This window comes from Calliphora vicina, chromosome 1 (genome assembly GCF_958450345.1).
Source record: "Calliphora vicina chromosome 1, idCalVici1.1, whole genome shotgun sequence".
NCBI classification, from domain to species: domain Eukaryota; kingdom Metazoa; phylum Arthropoda; class Insecta; order Diptera; family Calliphoridae; genus Calliphora; species Calliphora vicina.
Genome location: NC_088780.1, coordinates 31,368,770 through 31,389,611, shown reverse-complemented (window position 1 = coordinate 31,389,611; position 20,842 = coordinate 31,368,770). Strand labels below are relative to the sequence as shown.

The following is a 20,842-nucleotide window of genomic DNA, read 5'->3' as shown; positions in this document are numbered from 1 at the left end:
GTTTTTCTTTTATAATACAATTTTCATAAGTTTATTTTTATTTTTTTTTTTAATTTTTTCTGTGTAGAAACATTAATTAATTATATGCTATCATCAATTAAGGAAACTGTACACAATTGTTTAATACTCTTTCTTTTTTTGAAACATTTTTGGGATGTTTTTTTTTTTGTTTAATTTTTTAGAAATGGTCCTTTTTTATATGTTAAAATCTTTAACATGTTTTAGAAGTTTGTGTTTAACTCAAGGACTAAGTAAAAGAATCATCCTTATTATATTAACTACATTAATTGTCAACTTTAAGAAATCATAATTTCACTTGCTCAGCATTTTTGCAAACTAGACTAGTTTAAAAATATCAACATCCTCCTTCCTCTATCATGTTGAAAAATATACTGAATTACAATAAATAAAACACAACATTTACCAAATTATATACTATGTTAAAAATCAATTCTCCTAAAGGTTAACTTAATTTCAATCCTCTACAAATTCGCTTACCCCCTTAATCGTTTTGAAAATAAATGTCGAATTGGAAATGATTCCAAAATGTTCCCTTTTCTGAAACTTTGATTTTGTACAAGAACTAGGCAGCCCGGCCAAACTTTCAAACATTTTACAGTCGACACAGTGTGGGAGCCTGCTGGTATCACCAGCTCCAGTTGCGTTAGATCTTTCATATTTATTAATATAAATAATCTTTCGAAATCATATTACACAATAACACCAAAGTTTTTTCAATTATTACTTAAAAAATATGATGATTACAAGCAATTTTCAAGAATTCAAATAATAATCGTGTTTAAAACAGTTTGAAAATCGTTTTACTTCACACCAGCAGATTTAGGAAGACAACATTTAACACTTGTTTTGTAATGGTCCGGCACTGGGTGATCTGCGTGGCAGGCTTTTAGGGGAATGATCCTTTAGAAACATCTCCGATTAAATACACCTTAATTTCTTCCCAGATAAATACACCTTAATTTCTTCCCAGATAATTCTGAGATGTTTCTAAACGATCATTCCCCTAGTGCCGGACCATTACAAAACAAGTGTTAGATGGTGTCTTTCTAAATCTGCCTTATGCAGATGGTTAATAAGACCGGGCATGCAAATGGAACGTAATAGTGGACCCGTATCTGTCGCATGATGGTCTGAGCTCTTTGAATTCTTCTCTCCTCTAACTTCTCTTATTAACTCTACTCTTACTTAATTTATCGCCCTCCCTTTTTATTTGCTTTTCTATCTCTTATCTTCTTTATTTTCTTTTCCTCAGGGAACAATCAATGGACCCACATGGACTGTACACAACACGAAAGGCTTTTGGACGGCTATCTGTGAACCTAACCCAACATAAGGAGATTTGGATATTTTTCTCCTGTCAAAGACCTAACTCAGTTGTCAAAAACATAAGAGGTGAGCATGTATAAGTAATAAAAAACTATTATTTTGAGTATTTTTTTATACCTTCGACTTTTGTGTTTAATGGGTTTTCCAAATTCACTTTTACAATCTAAAATCTGTTGTTGTACCAGAAACTGATATTACAGCATTAAAAACATGATATACAGGCCTGTCAAAGAATTCCATTTAGATCGAAAGTGAAATTAATTCCGTATATCGGTTCTTCAGAAAAAGAAAATTTCTTTCGGAATGAAACCACTTTCAGTTTTCAAAGTGAAATTGATATTCCTTTGTAATTATTTGTTTTTCGAAAATTTTTAATAAATTTCTGTACCAAAAGCTTCACTTTTGTTTTAATTTAAAAAACGCTGTCAAATTAAAATCAGAAATACAGAATCATTAATCAATATTTTTGGAATTAATAAATTATACGATCTAAATCGATCGCCATAAAAATTGAGGAATTGAAACAATTTAGAACAAAATGTGTGACAGACCTGATAATGTCCCCTCTAAATGTTAATTTGGAACGAACTAACTTCTATGAGATCTTATTGTGTCAGTTTAAATCAAACATTAATGACTTTAAAGGAAATTATCGCGGGTTCTTTTAGAAAATATGGACATGTCACAACCAAGATATTACAAAAGGTATTTATAGACGGCAATACTGAGTATTAATATTTGTCAAAAACTCAAGTATCATAATACAATTTCAGAGTCTAAACAAAACTTGTATTAGATTTTCAAAAAATACAAATTATTTTTTTGATTTACGGTCGGTATTGAAAATTTGTTTAAAACAATTCAAAAACTTTTTATTTTCATATGCATCGGGTATGTATTTATAAAAACAAATAAGGCAAACAAAATGTCAAGAAAATATAAAATAAAAATAAAGTTTGCAGAAAAATATCAATCAACAAAGAAAAAAAATATTTTTAATATTATCGTGTAAACAATAAATGTTTTTTCGAAACGATTTTTTGAAATACCGAATGATTTCAATAATATTTTGAATTTGAAAAGTGTTAATACTCAGTATTGTCGTCTATAAATACCTAAAATAATAACGTTCAACCAGGATGATTTACCACCATCAATTATTGTTTCCACGATAATTGGATCTACGCTCCGGAACGACACGAGTCTCACTCTGCCAAAGATTTTCAAGCCAGTATCAAGTGTATCAACTGACAGTGTTTTCCACCAGGAAAGAACAAGGGTGTAACTTTTACAACAACCATCTACAATACTAGAGCCTTAGAAGCTAAACAACTGCTGTCAAAACTTACAGGTATGTTCTGTTATCACTCTCGCGATTGTCAAATCGCATGTTTTGAAACTTTCGCGTTTTGCTCTCAGCATATTTAAAATTTCTAATATTTTTAGAGATTTTATTATGAAAATTAACCTGGTACTTCATTTAAATTACTCACAGCACTTATAGCATACATTTTTCGAAGATCATTTAGATCAGCTGCTTATTTAAATCGCCAGTGCATAAAAAACAATTATCTGTTCATTGTTTAAATTAACAAAATCAAAGAAATTTTTTTCAATTTATAATTTTTAATAAAAATTTTAAGAAAATGTTACTACACATTTCCAATTATATTTCAGAATTTTCAATTTGTATTTCTGAATTTTCCAATTGTATTTCAGAAAATTCTAATAGCAATACGAAAATATTAAAAACAATTGGAAAATTCTGAAATACAATTAATAACTTTCTAAGTAGAAATTAAAAACCATAGAATAAACGCATAGAACGGAAGGAGAGAGTAAAATATTACTCTCTTTTCACACATACTGGCAAGGTTGCCAATTCTTCAGCTCAGAAAATGGCTATATTTTGAATTAAAAATGGCTAGAAATGGCTAAAACCCAAAAATAACTGAATACAAATTCAAAAATATTACATTTATTGCCCCCCATCACCACGAAGTCTGATTATGTGTTAACTAATAGTTATACTGACAGTTTTCAAAAAAAAATTTTACCGACTTCGTGTTAATGGGGTTTAGCAGACTTAAAGATTGTAATATCAATATTTTTTTTTCCTTTTTGATAAATTTTGCTTTTTGAAACTATTTAGAAGACTGTTTTCATAAAACCAATAATATTCTCATCAAATCATCAACAGACGAATTTGTTTAAAAATACAGTTTCTTTGTCATTTGATAAAAAATACTTTTTTATTTTTAAAAAATTACAAAAATGTTCAAGAAAAGTATAAAATAAAAATGGCTAGGACAAAATAAAATGGCTAGATCTTCCGGCTAGATTAAATCTAGCCATTTTTTATGGCTAAATGAAAATAAAATCGCTAGATCTAGCCGGAAAATGGCTAAATTGGCAACCTTGCATACTGGTGATACAAAATCAAAATACATGCAATACATTCTTGAATTAGGTTTATGACAACAGACTTAGGTTTTTGGCTCTCAGTTACCTATCTAGTTGTTGTCTATGTTAAAAACTCTGAAATACAAATGGAAATTTCTAATCGTCGTGACAAAGTCTATGACAAGTACATGTCTATGGTATGCTACACGTTTTGCTAATCATTACATCAATCCCAACAGTTATGCTAAAGTAATGGTGGTCACGGGCGATCATCATATTGATTTATTTGCAAAACGTGCTGTACAACCAGGCTAAGAATTGTTCTTTGACTACAGTTAACTCTTTTTTTTATAAGCATTATCAGAATAATGCTCATAATTAGACTGACTAAGGGAAGATGGGATGCCAATCTCATCCAAGCAATGTGAGTAAAAAAGCAACTTGATTGCGTGTTAATAACATGCTTCACACTTCAAACCATTTAATCATTCCCAGTACTACTTTCAGCTAACCTTGTAATTTCTATGATCCAGAGAATCTACTGACATAGCAAGACAAGCCATAGACTAGAATCCGCAGGACAGTCGGCCTTTCTTTATAGTATTCAGAACAGAATAAACATACTCCAAAGACCACACAAAGAAATGAGACAGAGTTAGACCAAAATTTATTGGAACTGAGAGAATCTGAACTGAGAAATTACATGATTTTTAAATATATAAATATATTTTATTCATTTAAATCAATTTCACAAACATTGAAATTCAAAATTAGTTTATCCTCAAATTTTCTACTTCTACTTCTTCAACTTAGTCCCTGTGTTGTGGCCTGTGGTTTTGAAAATGATTTTAGTTTTTTAATTTTATTTATCGTATCGTCTGTTTTATACTGTTATTATTTATATATTATCTATATGAATGGATGTAATGGATGTTTGGTTTCGTTTTTTGTAATATTTTTGAAATAATTTATTTATTTTTTTTTGTGTTTTTTTCTTTATGTTTTATAAAACTTTATATATATATAATTTTTAGGCTTAATTTTTATATAATATAATAATTGTTGTTGTGGTTTATTTTTTTCTTTTCTTTTTTATCTTGTTTTTTAGGTTTTCTCATCAAAAAAAATAATTAATTTACAAAATAAAATAATAATTTAAAAAAAAAAAAATTATTTAATTTTTTTTTATTTGTTTGTTTAATGCCATTTACCAGTAATAATGTTTGTTTTTGTTTCTATCTTTGCTGCTTAAGTTAAAATGGTTTTTTGTGTTGTTTTACTTCTTCAACTGTTGCCAATGCATTTGAGAGAAGAGATTTCAGTATCATTCATCATCATCATTTTCATGTTTTTATCATCATAAGGTTTATCTTGGAGATTGATTTAGAATGGAGTGGAGTTGTTAGAAAGTAGAGTAATAGAGTAGTTTTAGATTAGAGAGAAGGAATCATACATTTATACGTTTCTTAAGTATCTAAGAATTTTTCTTGATGTTTGGAGGCTGCCGCTGCTGTGGCTGCTGCCATAGATGACCATAAATGCTGAAGCATGGCCGTGGTAAGAGTCGAGGCCGCCGCTGATGTCGATGATGAATTTGAGGGATCTTTAATGGTGCTATTCATCATATTGACGGCTTGTAATGCTGCTGCGGCAGCGGCTGAGGCTGCTGCATTTGTTTCGTCATCGTTTGTTACTGCACCACTTACCGCACAGGTGGCATTGTTTTGTTGGTAATTGCTGTAGGATGAGCAGGAGTTGGAGGAGGAATTACTATGTGGTGTAATTGTTGTGGTTGCTGATGTTGATGGTTGTTGCTGCTGTTGTGGTGTTTGTGTTGGGGGATGTGGTGCTGGTGGTGGTATATTTTGTCCGGGCGGTTATTGCATAAAATAGTCAGGATGTTCTGAATCTTTTTCAAATCTTTTCGCTTCTTCGTGCATACTTTCTTTGATTTTGAGTATAGCCGCCGATTCCGTTTGATCATTCTCTCCGGGCCCCCCAAAGCCGCCCAGATTATAGTCACCCATTCCACTGCCCGAATCTTCTCGGGGCGTACCGGGTCCTCCGTTGGCTGGTGAGTTTTTCATACCATCAAGACCGGTGCCATCACCGGCCCCACCGTTAAGTACAGGGCCCATTGAGTTGGGACCGCCACCCATGGGACCCATGCCACCAGGTCCGCCACCGCCGCCGTCAGGGCCTCCGCCCATGGGAAATTCTGGTTTCATTAGCGAGTACATGTTATCGCCAGGACCGCCAGGGCCCGCTTGTGTGTTATCTTGCGGCGAGGGCATTATGGGTGTACCAGGTCCGGGCGGACCGTTAGAGCCCGGCCCGGGACCATAATTGCCAGGCGATGATGACGAATACGCGTTCATAGGTGCTGTCGCATTGGGCTGCCATTGCGGTGGTCTTCCGCCAGCGCCCATACCCATGGGCGGCATACCACCCGGTCCGGGTGCTGGACCTCTCATGCCACCTGGTCCGCCATAGCCCATGGGACCCATGCCTCCCGGCCCTCTGGGAGGATTCATGCGAGGATTCATGGGACCCATGCCACCCGGCCGCGTTGGATCCATACTGTTCGGCATCATGGGTTGTCCTGGGGGACCGTTAAATTCATTGCCCATACCTTGCATACGCACGCCGGGCCGCGGACCACCCGGATATCGTGGTCCACCCATAAAGGGGGGCTGGCCAGGCATCATTTGTGATGGTGGGGGTTGCGGACTTGACGCATGTGTTGGTGGAGAAGGTCTCATTGTGGAACTGGGGAAGAAATTCGCTCCCATTGGACCGCCTGGTCCCATAGGACCCTCGCCACCGGGTGGCATTTGTCCGAGTGGACTGGGCGCTGGACCGCCGGCACTGTGAGGACCTCCAGGGCCAATACCATTAACGCCATAGCCCGAACTAACAAAACCGTAATCGTGGAAGGCCTTGGCCTCTGATGAATGATCGCACTGATCACGTCTTTCGGGTGCCGCGCAGTATAGGTCCCAAAACACGCACCACCATGTGTGCAGGAAACCTGGTGGCTCACCCAATGTTATGTTTTTCTCCCATCTTATTTCAGAGAGGAAAGTTTGTGCAGCTTTTTGGGCTCCCACATGCAGCAGGTATTCGTACACATACAGTGCTAATTTCTCACGGGCCTGAGCATCTGAAGGCACCGACGACGTTTTCGATTTGCCATACATTTTATTTGGTTTCAACAAAAATGTGATGTCAAGTTGTGTATTATTTATTTATTTACTAAAGTTAGTATGGTATTGTATAGTTGGTAGTTTATTTAAGGAGCTGGTTCAAGTCCTCTTTTTTCTTTTTGTTGCTTCTTCAATATTTGTTTGTTGTTTTTCCTTTCCAGCTGATGTTGCTGCTTTTGCTGTTATTGTTGTGTTTTGTTGTGGTGTTAAATCTTGAAGATTTCTTTAAAATTATTATTAATTGGCGCTCACTCTTTTTTATTTATTTAACTCCACTAGTTAGTTTAGTTTATCTTCTTTCGTTTGGTTTCTGTTGTGTTGCTTTTATTATTTTCTTTTCTATATATTTTTTTTTTATTTTTTTGTTAAATACTTTCAATAAATGTAGAGATAATCTTGCTGGCCGCTAATTCTTTTTGCTGGTGATGTGCTCCACCGTCATTCATACACACTCGCACTTACACAATATTGTGCTTTTGTGGGGGGATGGATGAGAGAGAGTGTCTGCTCACGCAGCCGTTCTCCTAGTTTCTATAACATCCAGCATTTTTAGGAAATTTTTATTAACTTTTTCAATTTCAATTTTGTAAATTTTTTATTTCAAGTCCTAAACGATTTGCTTTAATTATAACTTTTAATTCAGTATCTTATTGGTTCTTCTTGTAATTGGAATATTTATCATGTGTTTACTGTTCAAATAATATTTTCGTTTTCTTTTAATTTAATTTTTTTGTTGAAATTTGCGTACCATCAAAAAATTTACTTTTGCTTTATTTTTTTACAATAAAAATGATTTTATATTTCATTATACGTTCGTTTCGTTTTGGTTTTTTTTTTCTTCACTCTTTGTGTATCTCTTTCTCGGTCTCTGCCGTTCAGTTACTTTTCTTTTTTGTGTGAATTTCGTTCAGAAAAAAAAAATTAGTTCATATTTGTCTTCTTGTATCTGCTGCTTCTTCGTTTTACCGTTTCTTTTGCTTGTGTATTTTGTTTAATGTTGTTGTTGTATTTTTATTACTACTTTTGTTGTTGCTGTGGTTGCTACTGCTGGTTGTTGTATGGTGTTGCTGCTTGTTCTTCTTCGTATTCGCTAGTTGAACAACCACCTCGTATGTTTTTTTAGTGTATGTGTGTTATTTTTTTCTTCTGTTTTTGTTGTTATTTTTGTGGTGTTGATTTGTTCACTCTTTCACTCACACCAATTTCCCCCTTTTTGGTTGTGTGACGTTTTTCTTCTTCTGTTTTTTTTTCCTTAATGGTATTTGTTGTGTGTGTTTCGCAAACTGAAAATATAGGAAAAAAAAGAAGGCAAAAATTCAATATGAAAATAAAATTGAAGATGAGAATAATGATACAATGAGAGAATTGCCAAAAATGTACAGTGCGAGCAATATTGCTAATATAGCGATTTTAAACGACAGTTAAACTAGATATACAATTAATTAAACTGAAAGTACGTTTCTATTGTTGAAATATTTGACAAAGAAAGCGTAACAACTAATAAATCGATATTACTCTTTCCTACAACAAATATTTATTTGATTTGGTTTCATCAAAATCAACTAGATATAAAAAATTCTACAATTACAACACTTTACGAGTTAATTTATAGGCTTAAATCCTTAGAACTTCAAACGTACTGAATACAATCCATTGAGAATTATTTCTTTGTAGAATTTCTTATTGGAAGTTTAATTGAATAAATTAAAAATTTTTGTCAATTTTAATAAAATTTAATAATTTTTTAAAATCTGTGGAAATGCATTTTATCGCTTTTTTGAGATATTCTTGTGTGAAATTAATGTTTTTGGTCCGTTCTTTGTTATTGTTAAATTTTAATCTTAGTCTTTGTAATTTATAAATGTTATTAAATATTATTGAAATTAAATTGTTTGGACACAAAAAAATAAGTCTATTATTTACATACAACATTCTGACCATTAAAATCGCTTTAATTTTAACACACATTTTAAAACGTTAGCATTATTTATTTAACACAAATTTTGTGAGAGAACTTAATAGAAAGAGAGCGAGAGAGTAAATTGGTATTTTTTAGGGTTGCCAAAAGTTTATAAAACAATTTAAAAATATTTGGTGCAAGATACAATAAAAAAAAATAATCGAATACACATGCAGTAGAGTAAAATTTGATATTGTGTTAATATACAATTCAAAGTATGGAATTTTAATGCAGACCAAAAAGTCAATTTTGGTTTTTCTGCCAGAATATCGATTATTTTTGTGGTGCACTATCAATTTGATTATAATTATTTACATACAAGTTCCATATGTTTTAAGAATAAAGAAATATTGTTGATCTAAATTAAGTTCATTGTTTTCCGACACAAATTTCCATGGAAAATGGATTTGAACTAGAGAATCTATATTATTGTTTCAATAGCTCAAAAAATATTGTGCATATACTATGCCTCATACTTATGGGTCGCTTACTACATACACTATATAGAAATATTGGTCAAAGTTGAACTTATTTAAACGGTAAGAGATCTGAAATAATATTGGAATTTAAATAGATTTTAGAATATTGAAAAAAAAAGCTTGAGAGGATTTGTGACCATTTTGGAAACTGGGTGAATAGTTCGCATACTATACAATATAAAAATGTTGGTCAAAGGTGTATTTATTAAAACTGTAATAGTCGGAAAGCTGAAATAATCTTGGAATTTAAATAAATTTTAGATTTTTTTTAAAAAAAAGCTTGAGATGAATTGTGACCATTTTGGAAACTGGGTAAATGGTTCGCTACTATACTATATAGAAGTGTTGTTCCAAGAGGTAATTGTTGGAACTGTAGTAGTGGGATAGCTGAAATAATCTTGGAATTTAAATAAGAGTTTTTTGAAAAAATAAGCTTGAGAGGACTTGTGACCATTTTGCAAACTGTGTGAATGGTTCGCTGTAGTATGCAAAATGGTGGTCCAAGAGGTACTTGTTGGAACTGTAAAATTTTTATCTTGGGATTTGAGTTTTTTAAAAAAAAAAAACAAGTAAGAGAGCTATATTCGGCTGTGCCGAATCTTATATACCCTTCACCAAATTATACTTCAAAATAAAAATTTTAAATATTTTTAGGTAAACAAAATTAATTTTTTTTTCAGTTTTTAATTTTTTGGAAAAAAATGAAAATTTTTCGATTTTTTTTTTAAATTTAAATTTTTTTTTTATTATTTAGCGAAAAAAAAATTGGGTTAAAAATATTTTTTCCGATTTTGACCCATTGCACGTCCAACCTACTATGGTTTTATATACGTCATTGCAAAGGTCTTTGATATATCTATCACTAGTTGACCGCCACGGCTTCGCCCGGTAGCTATTTACTAATATTAGTTCTTCAAGTTTCTCCAACCCACATACACCTGCCTGTTCTTATTTATTTGCAAATAAAATATCTAAATTTGAACTGCATACTTTAGGGGGCTTTTTTTTATTAGAGTTGAATGGAGTAAAAAAAAATTTTCCGAGTTTTACCCGGAATTTTTATTTTTTTACAAACCATCTCCTGAAAATTTCGAATCGAATAAAAACAAGTAAGAGAGCTATATTCGGCTGTGCCGAATCTTATATACCCTTCACCAAATTATACTTAAAAATATTTATTTTTTTAAATATTTTTATTGAAACAAAATCAAAATTTTTTTTTTAATGTTTTAAAATTTTTTAAAAAAATTTCTTTTTTCCAAATTGTTTTTTAATTTTTTTTAAAAAAAAGTTTTTTAAAATTTTTTTTTTAAATTTCTTTAATTAATTTTTTTGGAAAAAGAATTTATGACAAAAAAAAAAATTTTGATGAAAAAAAATTCGGGTTAAAAAATATTTTTTTCCGATTTTGACATTACTATGGTCTTATATACGTCCTTGCAAAGGTCTTTGAAATATCTATCATTAGATATCCATATTGTATATATTAATGACTTAGTAATCCAGATATAGGTCAAAAATCGAGGTTGTCCTAGTTTTTTCCTTATATCTCAGCCATTTGTGGACCGATTTTCTCGATTTTAAATAGCGACCGAGCCGGAAGAATTTCGGAGACATTGATGTATGAATCGTGTATGTAAGTTATTCGGGGGATTCGGAAAGTTGATTTCAACACACAGACGGACATGGCTATATCGATTCCGCTATCTATAACGATCCAGAATATATATACTTTATGGGGTCGCTCCAGACGTTCTCACGTGAAGCCATTACATACATGGACCATTTCATTTATATATGTATATATAGATTAGATATCCATATCGTCTATATTAATACTTAGTAATCCAGATATAGGTCAAAAATCGAGGTTGTCCCGGTTTTTTGCTCATATCTCCGTTATTTATGGACCGATTTTGCAGAAATTACGAACGAAAGTGAAGGATATAAAAAGCTTGAGAAGAATTGTGACAATTTTGTAAACTAGGTGAATGGTTCGAATACTACACTATATAGACGTGTTAGAACAAGGGGTGCTTGGTTGAACTGTAATAATGGATTATCAGAAATAATCTTGGGATTGGAGAAATTTATATTTGAAAAATTTAATTTTTTTTTTGAAACATTTTCTGGAGACAATTTGTGAACATTTTGGTAATTGGGTGAATGTTTTGCATACTACACTATATAGTGTTTGTCCAAAAGGTACTTGCTGGAACTGTAGTAGTGAGATATCTGAAATGATCTTGGGATTTGAGAAATTTCAATTTGAAAAATTTGATATTGCTGGAGAGGATTAGTGATAATTTGTGCGTGAATATTTCGAATACATACTATACAATATAGATATGTTGGTCCAAGGTGTTCTTGTAGGAACTGTAATAGTGGGATTTCTGAAATAATCTTGGGATACGAGAAATTTCGTTTTGAACAATGTAATATTGCTGGAGAGTTTTAGTGACCATTTTGGAAACTGAGTGAATGGTTCGCATACTACACTATATAGAAGTTTTGATCCAAAGGGTACTTATTGGAACTGTAATAGTTGGATTTCTGAAATAATATTGAAATTTGAGAAATTTCAATTTGAAAAATGTAATATTGCTGGAGAGTATTATTAGTGACCATTTTAGCAACAGAGTGAATGGTTCGCATACTACATAACATATCTGGTCCAATGTGTACTTGTTGGAACTGTAATATTGGGATAGCTTAAACAATCTTGGAATGTAAATAAATTTGAGTATTTTGGAAAAAATATTAAGAGGATTTGTGACCATTTTGGGAATTAGGTGAATGGTTTGGCAGAAATTTCAAAAAGTTTGCGAGAAATGGTCTAGTAATATGTATGTAACATACAGTGCCGGTCAAAATAATAGCACCTTAGAACCTTAAAACAATTAACTTGGCAAACTATTATTATTTCTATAGTAATTTTAATTAAATATAATATAAAATCGTTAATTAATCTGTATTTCTTCTATGAGTAAAGTTTTCTTAAAGAAATATTCAACTTTCAATCAAATATAAAGGTATATTTGATTTTATGCGGTCAAAATAATAGCATCATCTCTCAGTGGCGACGTTAGAGTTTTTTCGTTGTAAAAATACAAACTTTTGAACCAAATGAGATAATCAAACAATTTAAAAGGCATATAATAGATAATTGATCAATCTATGAAATGAGTATTTGGAAAGTGTTCTACGCCTTTTAGGTGCCAACTTATGGGTTAGCAATGTTGAAATTTGAGGAAAAATAAATTTTATGGGAAGAAAAATAAAAAATTTTTTTAAAATCTTTGATTTTTTATATTTCTTTTTAAAGGCTTTCTTTTATGATTAAAAATTATTCCAGGAAAGATTAAAAAAAAATTTGTTTTAATTTATTTTTAAATTTTTTGTAAAATATTGCTCACAATCCGAGGGTTTTCACGGTTTTTGGAACCATATATTTTTTCAAACATTTACCTCTAGCAAAAAAATGCGGCAAGGATAAGCAGCTCAAATTTTTGCATTAGGTAAACGAATAATAAGCAGATATAGAGATTTATATATATATTTTTTATTTTCCATAATAAATAGATCCATCAATTGAATAAAGAATGACGATCCGTTACCTAGTTTTCGAGATACTGTATCTGAAAACGAAGAAATGGTCTGAAAATCAGATCTTCTGAACCAACAATCTGATTGTAATAATAGTAGCATAAGGACTGAGATCGAAAAGTTCTTAACACATGTTTTTAATTAAAACTTTTAACTCAAGTATTACAGTGGGACCTCGATTATCCGTGTTGGTCGGGACCGAAAGCATTCTGGATAATCAATTTTCCCAGTTAATTTTGAGTAGTTTTTTTAAGGATTTTATGTACATGTTTAAATAATATAAGGATTTTATTTAATTTCGTACATATGCCCACACCCTTTCATTTTCTGGGCAGAGTAAGTTATTCCACTAATTTTTCAAAATTGCAGAAGTAATAGCGTTCCAATCATTATTTATTGACAACCGTGCTTTCGTGGTGTTAAACCGCCTTCTGAAATTCTTATCTATTGACTGACATGAATAGTTTTTGCACTATAGTTTTTCGATAATGACATTTAAAGCTCCATATTGCAGCCTGATCCATCGCGATGGATCAGGGTGCATCGGTTGTATCAAAGACGTCACATTTGGTGGAAAATTTTATAAATTGTTCATTGCTGAGTTTTTCTATTAATATGAATTCATTTAAATTTCCCCACAAAAATTGTGGCAGCTATTTAATTAGCTGCAGATTTGTCTCCTAAGTACATATGTGAATTTCATGTCGCTTTTTTGTTTAATTTTGAGTGGAATATTTTAGCCTTTTGATTTGCTATTAATCCAGAAATTGGTGTTCGTTGTTTCCAGAACCATTCATATACTGCGAAATCTACTTTTGGTTCTTCAGCAGTCTCTAAATATATTCAGTTTTGAATGGGGAATTCTCCTTTTTTCGTTTTATTCATATTGTGTTTGTTGTTCAAAAATAATCGAAAATTTTTTTTGCTATAATCCCGGATAATAGAGGTAATTACGGTTAATAGATGCAAAAAAGTTGAAATCGATCCAAAATTTGTGTATTTTTCTTTCACGGATAATTGATGTTGCCGGAAAATCGAATTACGGATAATCGAGGCCTCACTGTATTTGATTTTTTTTGATCAAGTTACCTTTGTAAAGCATGTCAGTTATTATGTTTAATGCCAATTATATTCATTTGTGTTTAATCTGATTAAAATGAGTAACCAGAATAAAGTGCGTACTAAAATTATCAAATATTTTCAACAAAACCCAACTTGGTCCTACAAAAAGTTGGCCAAACAATCAAAGGTCTTCCTTCAAACTGATTCCAATGTTATTAAACAGTAGCGGGAGAACTTGTCCGCTGATAAAACGTTCAGGTAGTCGGAATGGTCTACATGATGTTTCTATAGCCAATAAATAGAAAGCATTTTCAAAAGAGCTCCCACCACATCCGGTTAGTTCAGAACTCGGATTAATTGGCACGAAAATTTAAAACCAATGCAGGTTTAAAAACAAAAAGTTCCAGACATGAGGCCTAAGACAGAGCACGAAAATTGAAGTCAAATATTTTAAAAAAAATATACCTGCTGAATAATGGATGACGAAATATATGTTGGCAAATTTTTTGCAGCCTCCAGGTCAATATTTCTATTTTGCTGATAGTCGAGAGAATGTTGTAGAAAAGTTTAGGACCCAAAAGCAGAAAATTTTCCCAAAAAGATCTTGGTACGGCAAGCAAAATGCAGTTGCGGCTAAACAAGCCAAACAATTGTTACAAAGGGCTCTTTAAATACCGAAATATATAAGAAAGATACATATAAGAACTCAAAAAAAGGTGTCCAAAAGTGTGGTAGATTTTAGTGGGAGATGGACAACCTGTTCGAACAAAGTGACAGAAAGCACTATAAAAACCATAATGGAAGGGTTTCCGAAAAAGGTTCAAAATTTCATCACTAGTGATTAGAACTATACAAATATGTGAAAGATTCCATGACTCCACCAACCTATCCTGGAATTGTAGGACGGATTGTTAAGTTTCCAAGGCCTTTTGTCCAAAACCGGTCACTGCTCAATTGGGGCCTTCATAGGTAAATGGAATAATGGCATACAGGATTTTTGTAGGGTGTGTGTTTATGTAGAGTAGTTGGAGACAGTATGTGAAAATGCCCGAGACTATAGAGTCATAGATTTAAGGTAACAGATTTTTTGATGAACTTAGGAGTGTTGCTGGCTGTAAATTGGGTAACATACTAGGTTTTATCAAGGGGAATATGTTGGCTATTTAAGGGACGTTTTACAGTGAATTCAAATCCAAGTAACCAATTTTTTGTCCTTTTTATTCAGATTTTTCTCTTTTTGTTTCTCCTTTTGCTATATCCAAAACACTACCTATCATTTTCTTTCATTCTTTCTTCATGTCCCCCTCTTTCAGAAGGGCATACTTTTTCGCTCAATAGGGTCTCTGAATTTAAAATTTTTTTATTAATGTTTGAAAGTTTATTAAAAAAAAACAAAAATCAATATAACAGTTTTTAAGTGGTGCTATTATTTTGACCGCAGCTGTATTTGCGTTTTTATGGAAGTTTGTTAAGGCATATTACTCCTAAACAATGGGAGATTATAAAACACAAACGTTTGAATAACTGTTTTCAGTATTAAAATGATTTTAAAGTTAAAAAGCTTAGTTAATTTGTAGCGTTTAATTTATACCTCAAACCCCTATAGGTATAAATCAATTAAATTAATTACGACAAATTATTAAATTAAAAAAAGCCCACTGTACCGAACATCAGAGTTAAATTCTCAATTGTATTTCGACTACAAGCATATTTTCTAGCTAATCAAAGTTAAAAAGATGTTTCTTACTAATGAGTGATTAATTTATTTATCCACATACTTATTTATTACTTATTTGAATAAAAGTTTAGTTAATTATAAACAAATATTAACAGGTGGCAACTCAAAGCAGATGAAAAAATATGAAAAAAAAAAACAATGGTAAGATAATGATTATTATTGATTTGATATGTTTACAAACCTTGGTATCTATTTTTATAGATAAATACAAAAATTAAATAAAAATTGTTTTTTGCATTTGTTGAATATTAATGAATTCCAAGATGTTTATACATATTTTGAATGCAGTTTAGTTAAATTCCAAATTTGTTTATGAACAAGTTGTTTGTTGGTTGAATTTGAATCTACTAAAACAACGACAACACAAATTTTATTATTATTTTTAATAATTATGTATTAGGAAATAATCACAGACACAAAAAGTAAAGATATTATTACCAGTAAAGTGCATAAAATCAATTTCTTTTGCTTATTTCTTTTATTATTAATTATTTTCAGGTGATATTCATTTCATACACTATACTACACAGTGGGACATGACAAAAGGCGCGATTTTATGTGTGCTTTTGCTTTTAATTAATTTGGTTAAATATCTATGAATTTTTTTTTACTTTTTTATTTGGTTAATTGGTTGGATTTTTGCTTTATTTCTCTTCTGATTTGAATATTTCATTTTTTTTTGCACTTTTTTCACATTTTTTGTTTCATTATGATTTTGTGTTACACATACATTTGATGCTGCTGCTTATATTTTTTTATTATTGTTGTTATTATTGTAGTTGGTGGTAGTGCTCTTCTTTTTTGGTGTTTCCCTCCCCCTTTGTGATTATTTTTTTCAAAAAGCACTTCTTTTTTTTTCTTTGCTACTTCCACTAAATAATTTCAATGTTTTTTACAGATTTGCCTTCTTTTTCTTACTTCTTTTTTATGTTTGTTTGGTAATGCTCTTTTGTGCTCACTCTCGCTCTCTCTCTTTGTCACATACACACACACTCTTTACCCCACTTTACACCGCACAAACAATTCCCTTTTAATACACGAACAACAACACAACAGAGTTGATTTCTTCGATTTATTGTTGTTGTAGATTTGCTTATGTGCCTGAATTCGGTTTTTTTGATTTTCCCAACTATGCTGCTTCTTTACTACAATTTTATTCTCGTCTTCTCTAACTCGTCCACTTCTACTACTACGTTGACTATAACGAAGAAGACGACGAAGACAAATCACATTAATAATTTTTTGCTTCAATATGAAATTTTCATCGATACATTTTATACGATACAATTGCATTTTTACACATTTCCATTGTACCTTTTGTTTTTTTCTATCTAATTCGAATTAATTTGCTTTTTTCTCTATCACTTTTAATTGAATTTTTCTTTCTTGCTCAATTTTCTGCAAAATATTTTATTTATTTTTCCAGTAATATTTTGTGTAAAATGTTTCTTCTATTCGAGAAAACTTCTTTTATCGGTACTTTTTCGCTACAAGTGCGTCTCGCGTTAAATGGCGTATGGAGGACAACACTCAAAAAACTGCACATACATACGCACTCACACAAATATACCAGTCAATTCGAGAATACACCGACAGACACATCGCACACAGTAGAAAAAGAGATTTGTTTTACCTTTTTTCGTGTTTATTTTGTTTGACAAATTGTAATTTACATACTGACTGACAATGCTGTTGTCTCTTTTGCACGCACTTTAATATGTATTCCAAAGGGTGAATAGGAAATTTCGTTAACCTGGTGAAATTGGAAAATATTTGTGAAAAATCTATATTATTTTTATCATAAAATGTATGATTTCTGTTATAATTTGTATTAGAAACCATAAAATATGTAGTTTTGTTTAAATTACTTAAAATTTGATTTATATTTCTTGGAAATTTTAATTTTTTGCAAAAAACTCTAGGTAGTCTGTTCCAATTGGGATTTATGTTTTTCTGCTCTCTTTATGTGCCATTATTCGTAATTGTTAACGAGCTGCCAGATTTATGTAGCTTTTTTTGGCAAAGTGGTAGTTATGGTAAATGAAAATCAATATTAATAATTATTAATTTTGCCAAGGCAACTGCTTTAAGTAAATAACTATGAATTTGAATTAGAACCTATTATGATATTTTAAGAGTTAAATCGCCTCTGGATTAATGATTTGGAGCATGAAAAAGAAATTATTATTTTGTAAAAAACGATATTGTCGCACACATTTTTAAAAAATTTATCCGACCAAAGCTTGTATTTTAGAGAAAATTACTTTTAAGTTAAAACTTTTTAATATTTTGTTGTATCACATCAGAATGGGATGATTTTTATCGGAAAAAATTTATTTTTATACCCACTACCAACAAGATGGTGGTATAGTGATCACCACCAATTCAAATATATTCCCGGAATATGGCTCTATGATACATAAAGTGGTATTCATAAAAAATTTGCTATTGAAAATACCGTAAAATGTAATTTTTAACACATGAACCTCACTATATACATATGAAATCTATATAGTAGGACTTAGTTTTTCATATCGTGATCATTTTTCCTTTTTAAAATTTCTATATAATATTTTATTATATCTTGAACGTAAATTTTTAATTAGGCTTAAATTCATTTATTATAATTTAATCTGTAATAATTCAAAGAATATCACTGAATACTAATTTTTAGACAATTAACAAATTGGAATGCATTTTCTACCCTGCCAAGTTCTTCATTTTTTTTATCAAATTAAAGAGGGGGATTTGGCTAATTCGGTACAATTATTAGTTTCAATATTTTATATAAAATGTACATAAATAGGTGTAAATATTATATCAGATACTAACCTACTAAAATTGTATTGTCCTACGATCATGAATCTATTTTTACCCATTCTTTATATGGAAAAAAACACTACATCGGTAGACGACATGTTATTGGCATAGACATGCGACCAAGGGGAATTCATTAAGGTGAGAGCGATTCTCTTAAAAGGCGCAAACTTAATGATATCAATGAAGAAATCGGATGGGAAAATGTTCAAGAATCTTTGCTATATCAATTTCGCACACAGAAACAACTCATACAATCCGATATCATTCAAAAACTCTTTTAATCTAGTTCCAACTTCCAATACTACAGGTATTCGAATTAGAGAATGCTACCAATAAGTGCTAACAATGATAGATGGAAAAGTAGGCCAGGCTTTAACTGATACAAAGGCTTATTCGAGCTGCATTATATGTTAAACTTAATCCAAGTCCCGGAAAAATCATTAGATGATATTGATGCATATGAATTTGGATTATCACCGCTACATACAAGAATACAATTCATGGAACACATTACTAAAAATCAGTTACGATTTGGATTTTTGACCTAAAGGAGCAACGAAACCATTAAGGAGTTAAGAAGTTTAAAACAGAAAAATATTCAAAACGAATTCCTCAAATATGGGTTAATTATAGATCAACCAAAACAAGAATCAGGCAATACAAATGATGAAAACACAGGTTCCTTTCAGTTTCCGAAAGATCATCTGAAGTAACAGATGTTGATATAAATCTTATTTCAAGATTTAAAACAATTATCGATGTACTTGTGGACAATGAACAAATTGATGCTTCAAAATTTGGAGATTATGCGAAGAAAACTGCACGAATATATACATACAATCAAATATCCATGGAACATATGTATGTCTGCAACAGTTCAGAAAATAATCTTCTTTACAACTCCCATTCTTAACGAAATAAATACCCACCTTTTCGCCCACAACCATCTGGCTACCTCTAACAATTAAATTTTCCTTTTCTCTTTTTTATCTAATTTCCATCACTTGACTAATATATTGATTTCTGTTGTTTGCATTCGCTACGGTAATAAACAGGTTATTGGCTAATGACCCTGTATATTTGTCTCTTTCTGTTGCACAACACCTTAAAAAAAGAGTGTGACGTTGTTGTTGTTGTTTTTTTTGTGTGTGCTTAACTCCCGGCATTTTTTTCCACTTTATTTAATTGTTTTCCCATACAGAGAATATTAAAAATAAAAGAATTTGCAAATAATTTTTTTTACATCTCTTTGGTAAATGTTTCATGCCAGCAGCAGTGTTGTATTTTAGTGATAATAAACTTTTGGATTTTTGTTAAAAAAAATCTACAAAATAAAAATAAGTGAAGTGCAAAATGCCAAACAAAAATAAATTTAACTAAAGTCGGCAATTTAAAACTGGTAAGTGCTAAGTTAATAAGTTTTAATATTACATATTTGGTAATTTAATTCATTTTTATATATTAATGTATATATACATACATATGTAGATATTTTCTTGTCTAGTTAATAGGTCGCTATTTATATTTTGTTTACATTTATTTTCTTGTTTTTGCAAAAATCTGTTTTGTTGTTTTTGTTTTCATTTTCCATTTGTTGAGTGTTGCCAATCGTTATTGCTGGTATCGGTTTTGATTTTATTGTTTTGAGAGCTTAATGAAACCGTTATTTTGAATTAAAGTTGTATGTATATCTATCTCTGTCGCACTTTCTCTGTGGGCGTCACTGCAATCATCATTGTTGTTTGTTTGTGTTAGGTAACTAACGGTAATTGAGTAGAGAGTAGTGCAGAGATGTTTTATGCAGAGTTGTGTTTTTTAGTGATGCCATTTGGATTTTTGGATTAAAAATAAATGGTACCGTTGAAAAACGTTAATTTTTAAGATTTTTTTATACTTAATGTTGCCAACATATTTTGTACCATTTATTAAACGTTACTCACACCCTAGAACAAAAATCATTATCATTTATGCAATTTTCTTTTATGTAGCTTCTAAATATTCTAAAACAATAAGTTTTGCTTTCATTTTAAAGGCCTTTCAAAGGTTTATAAAACAGATTTTGTATGTAAATTTTGTTTTATAAATCTATATACATATATAATAATGAAAAATGTATGTAATGTCATCACGTGAGAACGGCTGGAGCGATTTGGTTGATTTTTTTTATTCGATTCGAAATTTTCAGGAGATGGGTTGTAAAGAAAAAAAATTCTAAAATTCC

At 31.0% G+C, this 20,842-nt stretch overlaps 2 protein-coding genes across 2 annotated transcripts in view; one reads left to right on the top strand and one right to left on the bottom strand.

Annotated features, from left to right (window-relative positions):
• Positions 1-4,683: 4,683 nt before the first annotated feature.
• Ssdp (Sequence-specific single-stranded DNA-binding protein) lies at positions 4,684-16,134 on the bottom strand. Its single transcript, XM_065507062.1, has 2 exons — positions 15,983-16,134; positions 4,684-8,239 (listed from the first exon to the last, which is right to left on the bottom strand). The coding sequence occupies exon 2, from the start codon at positions 6,948-6,950 to the stop codon at positions 5,628-5,630; it is 1,323 nt and encodes a 440-aa protein (XP_065363134.1). The 5' UTR covers positions 6,951-8,239; positions 15,983-16,134; the 3' UTR covers positions 4,684-5,627.
• Positions 16,135-19,886: 3,752 nt separating this feature from the next.
• LOC135956513 (hexosaminidase D) overlaps positions 19,887-20,842 on the top strand; it is a 117,086-nt gene continuing 116,130 nt past the window's right edge. Inside the window, exon 1 of the mRNA XM_065507043.1 lies at positions 19,887-20,020. The gene's annotated coding sequence lies outside the window, so the exon portion shown is untranslated. The remainder of the gene's footprint in view (positions 20,021-20,842) is intronic.

Excerpts from the sequence above, each read along its gene's own strand:
- Ssdp (XM_065507062.1), bottom strand. The coding sequence starts at position 6,950 with ATGTATGGCAAATCGAAAACGTCGTCGGTGCCTTCAGATGCTCAGGCC.